The sequence below is a fragment of the Hyla sarda genome, chromosome 5 (assembly GCF_029499605.1).
Source record: "Hyla sarda isolate aHylSar1 chromosome 5, aHylSar1.hap1, whole genome shotgun sequence".
Lineage (NCBI taxonomy): Eukaryota > Metazoa > Chordata > Amphibia > Anura > Hylidae > Hyla > Hyla sarda.
Window position 1 is genome coordinate 208,064,734 of NC_079193.1, and position 20,545 is coordinate 208,085,278.

The 20,545-nt window shown below is 40.4% G+C and overlaps 1 protein-coding gene and 1 long non-coding RNA gene across 4 annotated transcripts in view; one reads left to right on the top strand and one right to left on the bottom strand.

Annotated features, from left to right (window-relative positions):
- Positions 1–469: 469 nt before the first annotated feature.
- BCL2 (BCL2 apoptosis regulator) overlaps positions 470–20,545 on the bottom strand; it is a 213,599-nt gene continuing 193,523 nt past the window's right edge. For all 3 annotated transcript variants that reach the window (XM_056521002.1, XM_056521001.1, XM_056520999.1), the window contains exon 3: positions 470–2,574. In XM_056521002.1, coding sequence (XP_056376977.1) covers positions 2,440–2,574 — 135 coding nt within the window. In that variant the 3' untranslated portion in view covers positions 470–2,439. The remainder of the gene's footprint in view (positions 2,575–20,545) is intronic.
- Positions 7,623–19,016, top strand: LOC130273735 (uncharacterized). The gene is made up of 3 exons (XR_008844107.1): positions 7,623–7,694; positions 13,017–13,106; positions 18,785–19,016. It is a non-coding gene; the product is annotated as an uncharacterized LOC130273735 (long non-coding RNA).

Genomic DNA, 20,545 nt, shown 5'->3' on the forward strand with positions numbered 1-20,545 from the left:
CATGCACTGAGGTCTATTTGCAAATTGCAGAATACAAGCCTTTAAACCTACTGTACCGTAGTTTATAGGTAACATACAAATTGCACTATTAGACGTCTCATTTAAAGGGGCACTATCATGGCTACACCTTTCAAGATGAGGCTATCTTGTATGAGTAAGGTGTTGTCTATCTAGCTAATAAATGAGGGTTCTGAATGAATGTCCAGAGCCACACAGGCTTCTATGAAGGGACAAGAAACCTAGAAATAGTTAAGGAAAAATAAATTTACTAAGTAAAGTGGAAGGGATTGGTCAAAGTAGTGGAACTTGGTTGACTTGTGCCTTAAAGCCATCAAACGATTTTATCATTGGTTTGTGAGGGGACAAAATGCCTCATGTAAAACTTAACAAGCACTAGGAATAGACCAAGAATACGACTAACGTGTTGTCACTTTCATGCTGCCTAAACCACAAGTCATCAGGGTGCCTCACTAGAATTGATTAAAAGCTCTCTCCCTATATCAAAACAGGGAGAGATCTACCAAGGCTGGTGGGAAAGGGAAAACCTGCCAGGATTCATCTGATAACCTTGTTTCAGGCAGCATGAAAGTGTTGACAGGTTCCCTTTAGGAAAGAGGATTAGTAAAGTAATGATAAGTGATACATTTTTGGTTTATTTATTCAGTTACCCTTTATTGAAAGCACGGACATAACTGGTTCTAAAATGTGTCAAGCAAAGCAGCTGCATCTCACTTTCCTATATCTTTTGCCTCATATTTTCATTTTTCATCTAATGAATTTACATGTAAATATATGGAGATCTTTTGGTGCACTGTTTTATCGCTAATCCATTAGAAGTGAGATACTAAATAGTCCCATATAAGATGTTGAAGATGCATCTTGACAGTTAAATCACTATTTGTGCATTGATAATCAGTATAAAATTAGTAAGTGCTATAGTTTCTCATGAAAACCTCCTATACTAAGATCAGTCATTTAGATTGCTTTATGATAGTGCCCCTTTAATGCATAAGGTGCCATTACTGTATGTATAGCTAGCTAGCTAGTCTTAGACAGAACCATTACACCTGGATCTGCATTAGAAAGTATTGCATTTCAGTTGCAACATTCGGTTATTTAGCAACTTAGAACTTAAAGTAACAGCAGTTCTAAACAAGCAATTATAAAGTGGAAATTAGTCACTTTTATAGCATAATATGAGCTGACATGACATTTTTTACATGATAGTGAGTGAGCTAGGAAACCTTATCATTGTTTGGTTGCTAGATCAGATTTGCTTAGTCAAAATATAAGCTGGTCCCACATGCAGCATAGCATTCCTCACCCTTTCCCTTGAAGATGCATAATCTGTAACAGGGTCTCCAACACAATGTTTCTTTTATAGTACTGGCCTCCTAATATAGAAAAGAGAAACCAAATAGGCTCCCTCAGGCTCCAGAGCCGGGAGTAGCTGCACCCTCTACTATCCCTATAGCCCCTGCTGAGAGACAAGCAATAAGGTCATTGTCTATTTTTGCCACAAGCACAGGTAACCCGCAGGGTAGGAAGCATCTGTCAGGTGCTCAGCAGGAGGTGAGCTTTCACTCCTCCAGAAGACTGCGTCGACTACCAATTTATAATCATAAGCATATTGAGGACTATATCAAACCAACTGTGCCATATTTCTTACATGTGCTCAGCAAGACAATTGCATGCATGTACACTGAATAGTACATCTTTACCAAATTTAGGTTGTTGAATAAACCCAGTGACCTACAAAGTAATATTAATGTACTGTCTGTGCCCTGGATGATGCCAAATTTCTATTTACTCAATTATGATTCTTGAAGGAATGTTATTAAAAAATTGTGATTAACTAGGCACGTGGTGCTAAGAGATGACTAAGATGGCAGCATATTCTTTCTAGCGAACCAACCCAATACCAGAGAATACTAAATGACTTTAAAGACATGTCATTTCTTATTCACTCATCTCATCCATGACTGCCTTATTTTTTTTACTACTGAAAAAAATATAAATATAAAGAAGCTTGGAAGCCAAAATAAACATATATAGCTGAATAAAAATACTGGGAAGATCTTTAAAATAAGTTAAATATTCTAGTACAAGACACAATATAGTAATTTTAATGGTGGTAGATCAACCAATATTTAGGCAACCAAACAATACATGGAGGTGACAATGGGATCTTAGATGAGACAAAAAAAAAAAAAGCAAAGAAACATTCTAAGCGCTACATATCATGGTCAGGATGGTGAGGCATAGCTTGAAAACCCAAAGAACTTTAATAAATAAATCTTCTCTAGAAAGGAAACAACTTTAGAATAAAGAAATAAACCTCCTTTGGCAGTTAAAGCTGATATGACAGTTGGTCCATTAGCCATACAGATCAGTCCCTTTTTGTGGTGATCATATTCGATGAAATGCCTTCAAAGATGATCACTTGTTTCCCAGGTAGGCTCCTAAAGTGATGCAGGCTCCAATAACAGCAATACTTAGGATAGTTTTGATGGAGGGCCACATTGGGTCAAATGGAGGTCGAACACTGTTGCCGTATAGTTCAACAAAAGCCTCCTAAAAAATAAGCATACAGCAAAGAATTAATACAAAGAACCATATAAACTTATTCACAATCTGCATATATAATCAGCACATAAAAAGCAACAGAAGTGCTCAGCTGAACGGTGCGCCCCTTCGGTTGTGATATCTCTATGAATTTCTATGGGCCTATAAACAACTAACCGTGTCTACCAAAGAAAAACCAAACAATGAAAGTCACATCCGAGAGGGCCCAGCAATCAATTGCGCACTTTGTCCCTTCTTTCAGGGGCTGATAGGTTCTCCATACTGAGACCCCATTAATAAATCTTTTGGTCATAGGTATTTCAGAAAGTTCGATAAAAAGATCTTATTTCTGACATGAATGGCTTATCTATACCCTGTATTTTGTTGTACATTTTTTTGGATACCCCTGCATAATTGGTACCCTTCACCCTGCATATTTTGTACCTTTCACCCTGCATATTTTGTTCTCTTCAGAGCTAAAATCTTATGGTATTCTTTGATGGCCTAGTGTCTGCCTTCTGATATATGAAGCCTTTTAACCAGGCAGTTGTTGTACTGAATTATAGAAACTCACTGTAACTACCGTATATACTCGAGTATAAGCCGAGTTTTTCAGCACGATTTTTCGTGCTGAAAACACCCCCCTCAGCTTATACTCGAGTGAACTCTCCGCCATTCAATCCCTTCTCAGTGGTCTTCAACCTGCGGACCTCCAGATGTTGCAAAACTACAACTTCCAGCATGGCATGCTGGGAGTTGTAGTTTTGAAACATCTGGAGGTCCGCAGGTTGAAGACCACTGCGGCCTTCGTCATCATCTAGACCCCCCCCCCCCTTTAGTTTTCTACTCGACTCCGCTCGGTGAAAAGGAAGGGTGAGCTGGTCCGGGCCATCTATGCTGCTGGGACCGTCCGGTGGGGAGGGTTAGTCATTCCGGGCTGTTCATCTTTACCGGGGGGCCTCTTCTCTGCTCCGGGCCCAGCCCCGGACTAGTGATGTTGCCTTGAAGACGACGCGCAAGAAGGTCCCTGTGCGTCGTGGTCAAGGCAACGTCACTAGTCCGGGCCCGGAGCGGAAAAGAGGGCCCTCCCCGGGGAAGATGGACAGCCCGGAATGACTAACCCTCCCCACCGAACAGTCCCTGCAGCATAGATGGCCCGGACCAGCTCACCATTCCTTCCCACCGAGGGGAGGTGAGTAGAAAACTAAAGCGGGGGGGGGTTGTCTGGATGATGATGAAGGCCGCAGTGGTCCACACCCTGTGGGCCTCCAGATGTTTCAAAACTACAACTCCCAGCATGCTGGGAGTTGTAGTTTTGCAACATCTGGAGGTCCACAGGTTGAGGACCACTGGATTGACAGGCGGTGATGATGACGGGGGGGATGATGACAGAGGGATGATGACAGGCGGTGATGATGAAGGGGGGGTGTGGGATGATGACAGGGGGATGATGACAAGCGGTGATGATGAAGGGGGGGGATGATGACAGGCGGTGATGATGAAGGGGGGGATGATGACAGAGTAATGATGAAGGGGGGATGATGACAGGCAGTGATGATGAAGGGGGGATGATGAAGGGGGTCTGGATGATGACAGGGGGGGACGATGACATGAGGGGCTTATAGTCGAGGCTTATAGTCGAGTCAATAACTTTTCCTGGATTTTTGGGGTGAAATTATGGGCCTCGGCTTATATTCGGGTCAGCTTATACTCGAGTATATATGGTATTACAATAGATGATACCAATGAAAACCAGTAGAATTATAAATGCAGCTCTGGGCTAAAAAAAAAAAAAAAAATAAGTTAGTTTAGAAGAGATGGAAAAAAAAGGTCACAAGACACATTTTGCCATAAATAAGCAACAAATCCATAAAAGATATACATGTAACAATTCTACAGAAAGCACTCAAAAATATGAAACAATTGTGACCAGAGTTTTCACAACGTCATTCACACATACAGTGCTGTGCTGTACATTGTTGCAGATTTTTGGTGCAGATTACATTTTTTATGTAGAGAAATAAAATGTATACTTCATCTATCTGGGTACAAACAGTAGCTTGACATATCAAAGTGTCTCAAATGAAATTTTAATTTTTTATTTTTCACAGCAATCTCATTTAGTACAATCAATATAAAATCAATCAAACTGATTTAGTAGACTGCAAAGCAATCATCAATACGTATGTGTGGAGGAGTGATACTAAAGTCATCCTGGTCTAGTAGAACAATAAAACCCTGCATTTACTGCAGATTATTCAGATTTGTAGGTATGATCCAGCAATTGCACCTATAAATATTTTTACTGTTCAGTGCTCCCTCACACTTTAAGCCTTATGAGTTGCAAAAATGTAAGCTCTAAAAATGTTTCGGTTATCAAAACAAAGATGCTCAAAATATTACCACAAGTTTTAGATAACTCAACAATAAAGTCATAAGACTACCCTGGAAAATAAAATTAGCGTAAAACAAGGCAAGGTTGTCCCCTCACTAAAATGTACAACATATTTTTCCATATGATTTCATTTTATACAGTGGAAATTTTACTGACATATTTTAAATAAACCATTGCCACTATATATTAAGTACTTTAGGGTTCTGCCTCATCAGCCTGCAGTAAATCCTAACATATACCAGTAGGGGGCAGAATAAAACGGTCTCAGCTTCAAGGCAATGGTAAAAAGGCAACAAGTATGCTATATTTGTATACATAGTCAAAAATGTCAAAAACATAAATATTTATCATTCTAAAACTTTCTGTACTATCTTATATGAAATTATGTGGCACTTTACGTTTATTTTAATGGAATTTATTTAGTCAAACTGAATAAATCATCTTTTTTTCATGTTTTTCTCACCTCTCATTAAATGTAAAACAGAATACTAGATAGCATATAGGTATGAATGGATGCTATCCACCATCAAGGACACATGCTCCCTTTGTGACTTGAACACTGACAAAGTATGGAAATATATATATATATATATATATATATATATATATATATATATATATTACAGTCAATACTATAATTTACATCTTCTGTACCGTGTCTCAAAATGTCTACCAGAATGATTACAAATAACTTTCATACTTTTTGTGTAACCCATTATTTTAGGCAATAGTCTATATGTATTTCATTACAGACTCTACCTGATCATCCTTAAATAGTCACTTCTCTTTAAACACCACAGTTCTCAATTGGTTAATATTCAAAGATGGAATAATTTACAATAAATACAGGGGTGGGCAAGTCTTACTTAGGCTACATATGAAGAGCTGTACTTGACTTGTAGCACAATGCTCTAGGAGTCTGCTTTGATTCAGAACAAATAACTTGCTATATTTTATTCTATATACAGAAATGATAATTAACATGCATAAATATTAATCACTATAACATAAGGTCATATTAATATTATATATGTTGCTTAGGGAAACTAATTCAAAAGAAGAAGAAAACTCTTCTATAGTAATTAAGTGACTGAAGATCTATGATGACTATAGCCTGCAGCAGATTTCACACATATATATGTTAATAAATGCACTAATGCTACACAAAAATACATTACATTCTGTGTTAAAGGGGGTTGTATCATAGTGTGGTACAGGGACAATCAGCAGCAAACTGTTGCTTTTTCTGGGCCACAGTTTGCCAGCTATTTCACTTGCAGTGGCTATAGGGAGGTAACATGGCAGCTATTCAGATGGCAGCCATTCATCTGAATTGCTGTCTATGTAAAACAAAGACGTTTTATGTCCACAAAATATATGTGAAGCACAAAATATAAGTGAAACATAAAATATTTGCCATCATCAGAGTATCTTTCACTTGTCCCTCAAGTTATACAGCTCAACTATTCATAGTGGGTTGTATATGAAGAGTTGTGTTGTACCTATTATGGGAGAGCTGAAGATAACCGAATGGCTCTCTCCCATAGAGATATATGGAGGGGGCGTGGTGGCTCCCGCTTCGGGCGAGGGGTCGTGATGTGGGAAAGCTGGGGCTCCTTACAGACAATCGAGGGGGTGGGGGGGTGGATGACGGGGGTTTGAGCGCCCGGACCTCCCACAATCTTAAACTTTTCCCCTATTTTGCGGATGTTTTTCTGTACTGATCGGGAATGAGACTTCTCCTTAAAGGACTATTTGAGGCCCAAACCAGGACAAAGGGACACTCAGGAGGTACAGTGTTATACCTTTATTTGAACAGGGCTGAGCTGCAGTTTCAGATATAGTTCAAGAACAAAAGCTGTGCTTCTTCCAAACTCCCTTCTCTAATATTATATAGACCCTTTAGTTACTTGTTCTATTTGTAATCATTTTGTCTATAAAAGAAATAAGCAAATAGCAGTAGTAGGAAAGAGTTAGCACAGAATAGTTTACCTGATACTAAATAAGCTTAAAGGGGTATTCCAGGAAAAAACTTTTTTATATATATCAACTGGCTCCAGAAAGTTAAACAGATTTGTAAATTACTTCAATTAAAAAATCTTAATCCTTTCTGTACTTATGAGCTTCTGAAGTTAAGATTGTTCTTTTCTGTCTAAATCCACTCTGATGACACCTGTCTCGGGAAACGCCCGGTTTAGAAGAGGTTTGCTATGGGGATTTGCTTCTAAACTGGGCGTTTCCCGAGACAGAGAGGATTTAGACAGAAAAGAACAACCTTAAATTCAGAAGCTCATAAGTACTGAAAGGATTAAGATTTTTTAATAGAAGTAATTTACAAATCTGTTTAACTTTCTGGAGCCAGTTGATATATATATATATATATATATATATATATATATATATATATATATATATATAAGTTTTTTCCTGGAATACCCCTTTAAGTGGAGAGATGGTAAAAATGGGTGAAAAAAGGTCAAATGGAAAAATTAGGGAAAGACATGTTGCATAGATTTTGTAGGATGAATTAGTGCTAGAAATAAAATTTTAAGGGCTCAGGCTGGTTACAAACTAAAAAATAAGCAATACTTTCCGATCCCACACCACTTGACTGTGACAGTGACCTGCCTCAACTGGCTGAGTGGGCATTTCCTGTTTACATAGATGAAAGCAGCAAGAGCTGATTAGAAGGGATCTGGCACCAACAGGACAGTAGCAACAGGGAAGTAGGCAGGTTAGTATCACTCATTTTATTTCTTAACCAATCCTTCAGCTTTTTTTTTAACTTTTTTTTTTAGCATAACAGACAACCCTTTTAGGCTCTAAAAGGAAAGGTTTACTTTAGCTTGAATATGCCACATTTCATTTCAAATATTGATAGATGCTACTTTGCAACAGGGATATTGGCAAAGTCTCAGTTTTTTACCTGTTGCTGTGGATTAACTAAAATTATTTTAAATGTCGGGTCAGACATGTCAATAAAGAATTGTTTTATTTTTTTTTTTTTTTTTTAGAGGCAACCTGTCATTACTTTCAAGCTGCCTGAATCATGAGTCATTGGAGCAGTCCCCAGTGGCTTCTCGCTTCCCACCAGCCTTGATTGATAGATCTTGCTCTGTTTAGGTATAGAGAGAGATCTGTCAGTCAAGGTATTTTGTGCAGAATTAGTAATAAGGGTAACAAGTAAATAGGGACACTGCAGACTTTTGGCGTAGGTTTTACCCTTTGAGGTGCAAAGAGCGAAATCTGCTGCCAATCCACATGTAACACATGCAGAATCTGTATTCTCAATCTGATCATACCCTTATATTGGGCCTGAGCTTGGAACATATGAAACATTCCATCTTTCTAATATGCAGTTATGATTGAATTTGAGATGTAAAAACTAACAGTCATTCTTGCTTCGTCAATTATCAAATTGGTCTCTGAACACCTGGTTATTTTAATATACACATGAGAATTCTAAAATGTTGTTAAGAAGACTGAAATGGTACACAGGTTTTATATTTTACAAGGTGAACAAGGACTTTTCAAGGAAAGAACAGGAACTCCTATAAGAAACAGACCTTGCCTTTTAAAAGTTGTAGATATTGAAGAACCATTGTGCACACAGATGACTTAATCTATACAGTGTGCTCAACATATGGATTTCATTTAACATACCAACAAAGAGGAAAGGGCATACTAGAATGAGAAAATGTAACCGAAGGAAGAACTGCTGAAAGCCCAGAGTCTGCGAGAAGCAAGACACGAAATTTCAAGAAATTGTAACCACATCTATCATACCGACTCGTCTTCTTTCTCATTATTTTACCTTTACTGGAATTTCCAGATGATTCTAGAGCACTGCCAGTACACATTATTTTAACAATTCATTTAATTATATAAAAAATTCCTCATTTTCAGATTTTCTAATTTTCAAAGAACAAACATTGCTGAGCATGACATATAGTTTTTTTTTTTTTTTTTTTTTTAAAGATATATATTATTTAAAGGAAGAAATGGCAGATGTAAAATTGGATCCTTAGTCAGGCGCAGCGCAGTAGAAGAAGAGTCCGTAATGCAGGGGTTAACTTCATATGGTTAATGCAAAACACAATTGCAACGCGTTTCTTGCCCGTACAGGGCACTTCCTCAGGCATTGCCTGAGGAAGTGCCCTGGACGGGCAAGAAACGCGTTGCAATTGTGTTTTGAATAAACCATATGAAGTTAACCCCTGTATTACGGACTCTTCTTCTACTGCATTGCGCCGGTAATGGCATCAGTGCACATGACTGTGCAAAGTCCCTTTCCATACAAGTAACAGGCTTGGACTGCAGCCTACAGTGCCAGACTAGTCATGGGGATAAGTAGGCAATGGACATGCTTTTTCAGGGCTCACTTTTTGGGGTGCTATACTATTATTCCTACAACAAGGAAGCATTATTTGCAAGTTTTGCTAAATAATTTTTTTTATTCTAATCTAAAACCCTGTGTAGTAAGTACAGTGATCCCTCGACCTACGATGGCCCCGACATACGATAATTTCAACATGCGATGACCTCTCAGAGGCCATCTCATGTTGAAGGCAGCATCAACATACAATGCTTTTTTATGTCGGGGCCATCGCATAAACGGCTATCCGGCAGCGCAGACTGCTTCAGCTGCCGCCGGATAGTCGTTTACGGTGCCCCGTGAGCTCCGGTGATGGTCACTTACCTGTCCCCGGGGCTCCGGCGCGTCCTCTTCGGGATCCTCTGCATCGTCGGCGCTCTCCATCAACGTCATCACGTCGCTGCACACGCCGTCCCGTCATCCAATAGGAGCGGCGTGCGTAGCGATGTGATGGCGCGACGGAGAGCACGGTTGCTGTGGAAGAAGAGGCCTTGCCGGAGCATCGGGGACACCTCGGGGACGCGGCGACAGCGATGGACAGCGACATCCCGGGCAGCCGGTGACAGTCCGGAGCGGCGGGGACAGGTGAGTACAACTTTCTCTAACAGTTGTCTACAACCTGCTGACCATCAGATGTTGCAAAACTACAACACCCATGCTTGGTGTTGTAGTTTTGCAACATCTGGAGGTCCGCAGGTTGTAGACCACTGTCCTATACTTTCCATTGCACGGATCCCTCAACATACGATGGCTTCAACAAACGATGGTCTGGAACGGATTACCATCGTATGTTGAGGGACCACTGTATATCAGTGAACCCTCAGTCTAAGAGTCTGTATTATTCAAATACTTTCTTTTTTCTTTATGTTCCCACACTTTCTCGATGACACTTTAGAAATCTTATATAACACAAACAACAAAAGACTTTTTAATGCACTGATATGAGCAGCCATTCGATATGATCTGGTAGACCATTACTCTAAGAACACATTGTCAATGTGGCTATTAAGAAGAGTAGACTCTACTGTGTCTGACATCACATAGCAAAGCAATTTTAGGTCAAGTTTTTCTCCGAGTCATCAGTTTTGCAGCGGAGCTCTAACAGTGACCATTACTGACACATGAGATAAGTATGTGTCTGTGTTGAGGTTAGTGAGCAGATATGCAGTGAGGAATTCCCATTCAGTATGCAGAGACCTAGCAATGCTTCAGTCAGCACATTCATACCCATGAGGAAATCCTGTCCAGTGACAGAGGGGGAAGTAATGACTCTTCCTACCAGCTGTACTTCTCAGGTATTGAAAGGAAGTCCTAACTTCCTCATCGGAGCCCTGCCTTAACACCCACACAACTTTCACATGTGCAGGAAGACACATTTCCCCTTTTTTTTCTAATCAATGAAGCCCATTCTTCTCACTCGTTCTACACAAACTTTAACCACATCTACATGAGGTCGCCTAAGCTGAAAGCAATGTTGTGTGCATGCGGATGTAAACATACCTGCTTCTAAAGTCTAGTTTTAGTTTTACTCATTGGCGGTTGTGAAACTTTGCAAGAAAGTTGTATTAATATTTAGATTTACTACATGATGTTTCTATCATTGCAGGCACCTGTCAGGCTATTGTCACACTGTGTCAATCTGTGGTGCAGTATATGTTACCAAACTTATATAGTATAATATAACATTTTTTTTACTGTATTTTGCTTTATGAAATAGCGCTATTAAAGGGGTTATCCTTTAATAGCACTATTTGTGCTTGTCTTGGGGCTAAATGGCTATGTTGTGAGATTACAGTAAAGCTCAGGTTATCTTTTTGTGAACTGGCTATTTCCTGTTGGAGTTTGTTCCCTTAAACGACAAATCCTATTATTCTTTGTTTGTAAGTGTGAGGTCCCTTTTCTCCCTCCCACACATCAGCCATCCCACCCATTTGAAATTTATCACTAATGCCATAGACCGGTGTTTTCTGACCAGGGTGCCTGGAGCTGTTGCAAAACTACAATTCTTGCAGAATAATCTCCCTCCCTCCCAGTGGTCGCTCCACCCATTGAAACAAACACAAGCTCCCTAAACCTCTGACTAGTGATATAATGTCTTGGCTGCACTGCAACCTGGGAAAACATGAGACAACAGTAATATTGTATGCTGTTAAAAATTAACATTGGAGCAAAAGTCACAGAAGAATTGCGAGACCACCATGAAACACAGGTAGAGACACTATATTATGAACTACACTAACTTTACAGCCCTGTAGCATAGTCAAATAAAAAAAAATATCCCTTTAAGGGCAGCAAATTCATGTTTGTAGTGTTTACATATGTTAAAGTGTATCTGTCATCAACAAAAACTTTTTATATAATGTAGACAATACCATTATATGTATATTTGTAATATGCATTGGTTAAAAATTGTGTATATTTTTGGGTAAAAAAGTGCTGCCTCTGCAGCTATTGCCTGTGTGTCTCTATGATTAGTCCAAATACAGGAAGTGAGGGCAGGACAAGCAGGGATCTGTGCAGGCTTCTGGCTTGCCAATCATCCTCATGTGTGAGCCCATAGCATGTCCCAGAGCCTCACTGCACAGATCCCTGCTTGTCTTCACTGAACAGAGCCCTCCTTGTCCTCAGTGTACAGAGCCCTGCTTGTCCTCAGTGTACAGGTACACTTTAACCCCTTACCTTGGCATGCCTTCTGGTTTTTAAGGGGTACTCAAGGATTTTTTTTTTTTATTTGACTGTGCTACAGAGGTTGTAGCTTTTTTGACAAAAAGTAATCAGCAGCATTATAGTGGACTCACAACATAGCCATTAACCCCAAGAGGAGCATGGATCCTTCCTAAGCATGTCCATTACTGTCTGGCAGGTAAGTGCTAAAGTCTCCTTATGGTGAATAACCCCTGGCCAATCAATTTTTTTTTTCATTCTTCCATCGTCACCTACCAAGTGCCATCAAGTGAAATGGCGATTTGTTGTAGCAGGACATGTCATACTTTTTAGTGCCACTATTTTGGGGTTCATATACCTTTTTTCTGCAGGGGAAATGGAAAAATATGATTTTGCCAATCATTTTTGGCATATAAATTGAAAACTCACTATACGGTAAAAATAATATTAGAGTTTTATTCTGTGGGTCAGTGGAATAACAAAATACAGTGATTTAAAAAAAAATACATTTTATTTTCATGCCATTTTTAATTTTCTAAACTTAGTAGTTTCACAGGGTGACTTTGACCATCAGATCGCTGGTAAAGTACACTGCACTACTACTGTAATACAGTGTATTCTGCCTGACAGTATAAGGCCATGTGCTCTTTACAAGACCCCGGGCGGCCATGGAAACAGCATCAGCAATCAAGTCCCTGGGAAGTCAATGGGGTAAACAGTAGACAAAGCCTTTTAAAGAAACAGTCATAATTTGACAGCAGTGTATGAGGGGTTAATCTACCAGAAACAGAGGTTTCTCCACTCTTGGTAGTTACAGCGGGAGCATAATTATCATGCTGACAGCCGAACTCCCAAGAGCCATGTTTGGAAGACCCGTGTTGCCTTATTCTAGCCCTACCTTAAAAATGGGCTAGAATAAGTATCCTGAATGACCACTAAAAGGTGTATTGGTGGTTAGTAAGAGGTTAAAGAACAAGTTAACATAGGAATTGATCTCTGAATATTATATTTTTGTAGGTACAGTTGAAGCATGAACATAGGAACTACTCACTTAACTTTATCTGATCATCAGTGACAGTATGATAAGGGAAGAACAGGTGGCAGAAGGTCAAATAATGTTATATGTACATGGAACAATAAAGTACAAATAAGGACAATTTTTTTCTTTTTATGATTGATGCTGAAAAATCCAGACTCTGTCGACAAGTATTAACCTGGATAAAACTGACATTCTGAGACATTATTCCTGACTGCGAGGTCTAAGCTTCACTTTGGTGACATAATTTATGTTAGTCATTGTTCTTCTCAATATGCCAAACTATGGCAACTGTATCGTGAGAAGATGACTCAACCTCACCAAGATTGACTGCAAGGCTTTCACAAAAGACAATTAGATTTTGAAACGTGAAATGATCCTGTTCTAGACAACAGGTTACACAAACAGATACGCTAAGATTATCCTAGATACAATAGAAAGCCCCATAGCGATATTTGCCATAAATTCATCACTTAACGCTAGACAAAGAAAAGAAAAACTATAGGGTTGTAGCAGATTTTACAGATCGACATTCCTTATAAAACTTAGAATTATTTTCATGAGAGAAGCTGGGAGAATTAGTATTTTACAGTCATTACTATATGTGATCATTCTAAGGACTCTATTACACTGGACGATTATTATAATATGGCACTGGTATACTTTGGAAGTGCTGTGTTCAGGAACTGTATCTGGTGCTTTACAAAACAAGTCTCAATACCACCTGATTTCCCTATAAACATGTATACTTGTAAAGTTATAACATTTCAGTCCTTGACCGCCTCACCTCAGGTAACCCCATGGTAAAATGAAGGGAATGCAGAATTGGTTTTGCGTCACCTTTCCTTCTAAGTTTTTCGCTTCAGATGCAATCCTGGCTATGCTGCAAACCACAGCACACATGAGTGCCACGGTGTGAGAAACTAAGAAGGATTGGTTGGTGCTTCATCCTCTACATTCTAAGGATATCTTACAATTTACCATCAATTCATAAGATACAAAAAGTCATGTAGGACTAAAATGTTGGCGCTTACAAATATATATATATATATATATATATATATATATATATATATAGCTCCTTCTGCAACTTTGCCTAGTACTTTCTAGATGTCTCCCTGTCACTTACAAGGCATTAATTGACATAATTGCCTAACTGACATACCATAATTTACACTTAAATATACACAAACATCCAAACTGCCGACATTTTAATCAGCGGGGTCAGATGGATTGGGGGACAGGGCCATTTTGTCCCTGACCATACCCCCATAGCACTGGCATACTACAGATTTACTATTGATTAACACATTTATTGGATTTATAAAACTACAAAAAATGTATACATATATTTTATTTTTTCTCCACTGAAATCTTGCTCATAAACTGAAACCATACACAATCCAAACTCCATTACAGTCAATGACCCGCCAGGACCCATTGGTGTCTGTTGTGCAAGGAACCATCTGGCTCAGTGATTTCTGTCAAAAACTGTGAAAGAGCTTTGGGACGAAGCTTCAACCCAGATGTGAACCTAGCCTTAGTAGTGTGGTCAATCACACACAGCACTTGCTCCTTATTCCCATGCTATGACATAGTGAAAGTGCAATGGACTGAACAGACTGCACTGTGATGTGGGATGATTTACCGTACACAACTATAGATGGCATGGGGAAGGGGAAACAGCTTTGCAAAGGCTTAGGCTACTGCTATGTAAGCAGAAATGGAAGAAACAAAAGTAGTATCACAGCAAGGAAGGGGTTACTCTAAGCAACGAGTTGCTGATGATGATGATAAGAAGGATTATGGCAAGCCAAAGGGGGTGGGAGAGAGAAAATTACATTCAGGAGGCAGCACTTTGCCCTTGTTTTCCCTACTAAGGTATGTACAGTTTCCCAGAACATTATGGGTGGTCAGAGATAAGAGGGATGCCGTGATTTACCAATTTTGAAAAAAAAAAAAAAACTTGATGGATCATCTGTAAGATGAAGACAGGTTTAGAGATTGTATATGAACAGCCCAGGCTTACTCTCCCATGCTCTCGTACATAGCAGTATCTAAGCACTGCTGCCATTTCCTGTGTTCTGTCTTAGAAACAGACTGAGCCTAACTGGCAATGAACTGCTAAGAAGTAAGACACCTAATGGTCAAGATTTTGGAGATATTTTGGTTAATAAAGTGATTTATAAATATGTTAAAAATCACCCAAGCAATTTAATAAAGGGAACTTGTATTGAATGACTGTGCTTATTAAACAGTAACATAGTTTGTGTTACGATTCGGCTAGCTGGATGTGGATTCTCTGTGTCAGCGAGGGATTGGCGTGAACCGTGTCGGTGGACCGGTTCTAGGGTTGCTACTGGTTTTCACCAGAGACCGCCGCAAAGCGAGATGGTCTTGCTGCGGCGGTAGCAACCAGGTCGTATCCACCGGCAACGGCTCAACCTCACTGACTGCTGAGAAGGCGTGGGACAGAAGGACTAGGCAGAGGCAAGGTCAGACGTAGCAGAAGGTCGGGGCAGGCGGCAAGGTTCGTAGTCAATGATTATAGCAGGAGATCTGGAACACAGGCTTTGGACAACACTAAACGCTTTCACTGGCACAAGGCAACAAGGAAGTGCAGGGGAAGTGCAGGGGAAGTGAGGTAATATGGACAGGGAGCAGGTGGAAGCTAATTAGGCTTGATTGGGCCAGGCACCAATCATTGGTGCACTGGCCCTTTAAATCTTAGAGAGCTGGCGCGCGCGCGCCCTAAGGAGCGGAGCCACGCGCGCCAGGACATGACAGCCGGGGGCCGGGACAGGTGAGTGACTTGGTATGCGATTCGCGAGCGGGCGCGTCCCGCTATGCGAATCGCATCCCCGCCGGCAGTGTCAGTGCAGCGCTCCCGGTCAGCGGGTCTGACCGGGGCGCTGCAGAGAGAGGAACGCCGTGAGCGCTCCGGGGAGGAGCAGAGACCCGGAGCGCTCGGTGTAACAGTTTGTAAGGTCAAAAAAAGACAAGAGTACATCAAGTTCAACCTAAACCCCACTGCGTTGATCCAGAGAAAGGCGAAAAAAAAACACAAGTCCGATGCCAATTGCCCTGTGACACAGGAAAAACTCCTTCCCGATCCCAATATGGCAACCAGAATAAATCCCTGGATCAACATTCTATCCACATAAACCTTGAACTTGTTTATTGAGTCAGACATCACAGCATCATGTTGCAGAGAGTTCCATAGTTTCACTGCTCTTACAGTAAAGAATCTCTGTCTGTGATGATGGTGAAACCTTCTTTCTTCTAGATGTAGAGGATGCCCCCTTGTCATGGTTACCGGCCTAGATATAAGAAGATCACTAGAAAGATCTCTATACTGTCCATATCTCTGTACATTGTAAGCAGATTACCCCCAGACGACTTCTCTAAACTAAATAACCCCAAGCTTGATATCCTGTGTACTGTAATCCTCCCATACCAAATTACATAATTATCCTTGTCACCCTCCTCTGCATCCTCTCCAGTTCAGCCATGTCCTTTTTTATATACAGGTGACCAGAATTGGACGCAATACTCCATATGTGGTCAGACTAATGATTTATACAGAGGCAAAACTATGTCCTTATCATGAGCCTCTATCCCTCTCTTGATACACCCCATGACTTTGTTGACCTTGGCGGACGCTGCCTGGCACTGATTGCTAAAGTCGAGTTTACTGTCCACCAGTACCCTCAAGTCTTTTTTGGTAGAAGTTTGACCTAATGTCTTATTATTTAGCACATAATTGTACATTTTGTTTTTATGGCCCAAGTGCATAACCTTACATTTATCCACATTAAACTTAATTTGCCATGTCTGTGCCCAAGCCTCCAGCTTCCCCAGATCCCTCTGTAATATTATGTTATCATCCTCTGTGGTAATCACCCTACCCAGTTTGGTGTCATCTGCAAATATAGAAATTCTACTTTGTTCTACAAGTTCATTAATAAACATATTGAAAAGAAGTGGACCCAGTACTGACCCCTGTGGTACCCCACTTGTAACTGTCACCCAACCAGAGTAAGTTCTATTGATCCCTGTCCCCCCCCCCCCCCCCATACCCAACATCCTAATTTTATGTACTAGCCTTTTTTGTGGAACAGTATAAAACACCTTAGAAAAGTCCAGATATATGACATCCACATCCAGTACATAGTAACTAATCATTTAAAATAAGTCAGGTGACAGGTTCACTTATAAAAACTTTATTTAACATTTACAATCCAGTCATGATATACAAATTCAGGGAAACATAGAACATAGCATCATTTTAATATTGTGCCAGGCAGATGGTGACACAGTAGGGGATAAACGGCAGATCTTAAGTCATTTTCAGCACAATCCTTTTCTGTCAGAAAGGTTGATGCAACTACAACACATCATACAAGTGATGTATATTAATTTCTAGTTGTTTTGCATTATCAAATATTAAAGACATATTATTGTGTTACAAAAAATAAATGTAAATGGAAGTTGTCAATGAGTTCCTTATACAATATGTAGCCCCCTCTGCAGAAGTTTAATAAACAATTATTTTGGGGGTGTGATCTTTTCCTGCTTCTGTGGTCCAACATGTAATACTGCCACCCAGCTAATCACTGGTCGCAACAATGTCCCACCTCGGCATGTGATAGGCTACTCGGCTGTTTGGTGTATAGAACCCTGGCCTTCTTCCTGGTGCCCGGGCCTGATACATCACACTACAGCTCATCCTATCACTTGCCGAGACAGGACATCACTGCAGCTAGCGATTATATGAGTGACAATGTGACATGTTGGGACCCAGAAGAAGGCACTGGAGGACGGGAGAGCGATACCAGTCGCATTAGGGGAGTGGTGGGAGGCAAGTCAGGGTTTATTTCTGTAATTGTACCAGCTCGGGCATAATGGGAGCATAAGAAATTTTACTAGAGTACCCCTTTAACATTGGGGTACTAGTGCACTATTCTTGCTGTTAGATAGACATCATGACATAAATCTTGAAAACCCTGTTGTAAGTCAATGGGGTCGGTCAGGTGTCATTGGTATGTGTTGCATGATCGATGCAGCAGAACATTGTGGTTTCCTTTAACAATAAAAGACACACCGCTGATGTGAACATAGCCACAAATGCAATATTATCATTTAAGGCTCCAAAGTATGGCTGGTGTATGTGGCCCAATGGAGGACTTCTAAAGATCAGCAGCTCATTATATTACCAGAGAGGAGCTAAAACTATTTATGTTTTTTTCCCTTTTTTCATAGTGATCAGTTAAACTTCATCTGTGTTGTAATTTAGAGACCAGGAAAATGTGTCACCCACGAGACCAACCACTGATCTCATGACTATCAGTTGAAATGACCATTAAACCATCACTGGCTAGCAGTGGACAAATATAGATTTGGCATTGAAGGTATCCAGCTTTATCAAGAAAAGTGACACATAATAAATGAGACAATAATGGGCTGGGCCATATTTTTAGGATTACTGTTTGTAAAGGAAACACCGCCTAGATTTCACTGTAATTGGCTTCCTGTGCCTTAAGCCATGCTGCCTTGCCTGGAAAGTATTGCTTTTTAGTGCGGTTCTGCCCTACGGACACTAAAAAAAAAAATCATTGGGTGGTGTCCTTTATATAAATAGAAAATAGTAGCTGAAGACGACTAAACACATAAATCATATATGCAAACTATCAATGCAAAATGATCATAAGTAATAAGATGAATAATTATTTCTTGTTTTATATTAAAGAACTTGGGGATATGATAATCCAGACAGAAAACAGAGATGAATCCAGAAATAGATAAATGTTTATATGGCTGTCAGAAAATATTGTCCGCTGATCGTAACAATGACACATTACTAATGTGCTCTGTGTCATGAGGATTCTGAATGACAAAGAAAGTGAATACAAACCATGCAACACTACAGCTTGTTAAACAAAAGGAAAAAGCAAACAAGAAATCAAAATGCCTAAAGCAAAACCCAGACAAAAGAAGATCAAAGCTGCAAATGCATTGCTATAATCTGACCTTAATCTTTGCGTTATTTATATAAAATGAGGATAATTCTAATGAATTTCAGTTAAGAGCACAAATCCTGGCAAATCATTTATTTTAGAGCAAAAACCATTTAACTTTTTGTTTCTCGGGCACCAAGACAATGATGTATCATAGAGATTGTTTCCCCAGGTGCAAAACTCTTAGAGGCGCAACATTTTGTGTCCCGAAGAATAGAAAAAGAGTGGTCATACATACAATGTACACATTGCCACTCACTATTGTATAGAAGCAGGGAGTCTGACAGTAAACAGGAGACCCTGCTCCTATATGTACATTCCCTGAAGCACTATGTCAATACAGTGTGTTATGCACTGTAAGTACAGGAACAACTTATGCTGCAGGCCAGGCATGGTGACAGCATTTCATCACACATGGTGACAGCATTTTATCGTGCTCTGGATAAAGCAAAGAGCAGAGGAGGAAGGCCTGGCCTCAGTGCAGGAGCAGAGATAAGGTGACTGGCATTTTTAACATTTTTGGTGGGAGAAAAACTCTCTACCTATACCTGGGGGGGATTATCTCCCTACTAGGGGTTTCTACTTAATCGGAGGAATTTTCTAACCAAGGGGGGGAATCTGGGAACCTACCTACCTGCCCCCACCTCCACATCAGTCCACTTACCTACTCACTTATACTATGCAGGGAACTAAGGGAGGCCTTAAGGGGGTATTCCGGGCAAAAACATATTATCCCCTATTCAAATTTTGACTGATCATGAGGGGCCCACTGCTAAGACCCCCCCCCCCCCCCCCGCGATCTCCCTGCAGCACCCGCATTCTATGCGGGGACTGCGTCTCTATTTTCGTAAACCTACGGGTTTCCGGGACTGGGGACGTGATGTCACACCACGCACCCTCCATTCATGTCTATGGGAGGGGTGTGACTGCCGTCACACCCCCTCCAATAGACATGAATGGAGGGGGCGTGACGTCACGTCCCCAGTCCCGGAAACCTGGAGGTTTACGAAACTGGAGATTCAGGTGCTGCAGGGAGATCGCGGGGGGTCTCAGCAGCGGGCCCCTCGTGATCAGACATCTTATCCCCTATCCTTTGGATAGGGGATAAAATATTTTTGCCCGGAATACCCCTTTAATTGGGGCACTGAGGGTAAGGAAATGTAGGGATTGTGCTGGAAAAATGTGGAGTCTAAGATGTTTGTATGGAAGATTCTTTGGTCATGATGCAATTATTTTTTCCTTGTAAAGTGGCATTATTGGTGGCATTGGTCTGGGTATTGGTAGTGGTTTTTATTTCATAACAGTATGATTGTATTATGTAGTCACTGCAGTAGTAATATGTCAATCTGATGTGGAGGTATTATTTTATTTTGTTAACTCCCAACCCTTAAGAAAATCTTGCATCCGCTCCTGGTGAGCGACATTGCCGCTCTCTTACATTCACAGGCTGGTTTTAGGGGTCGGGGGGTGCGCACAATACTTAGCAGCCTTGC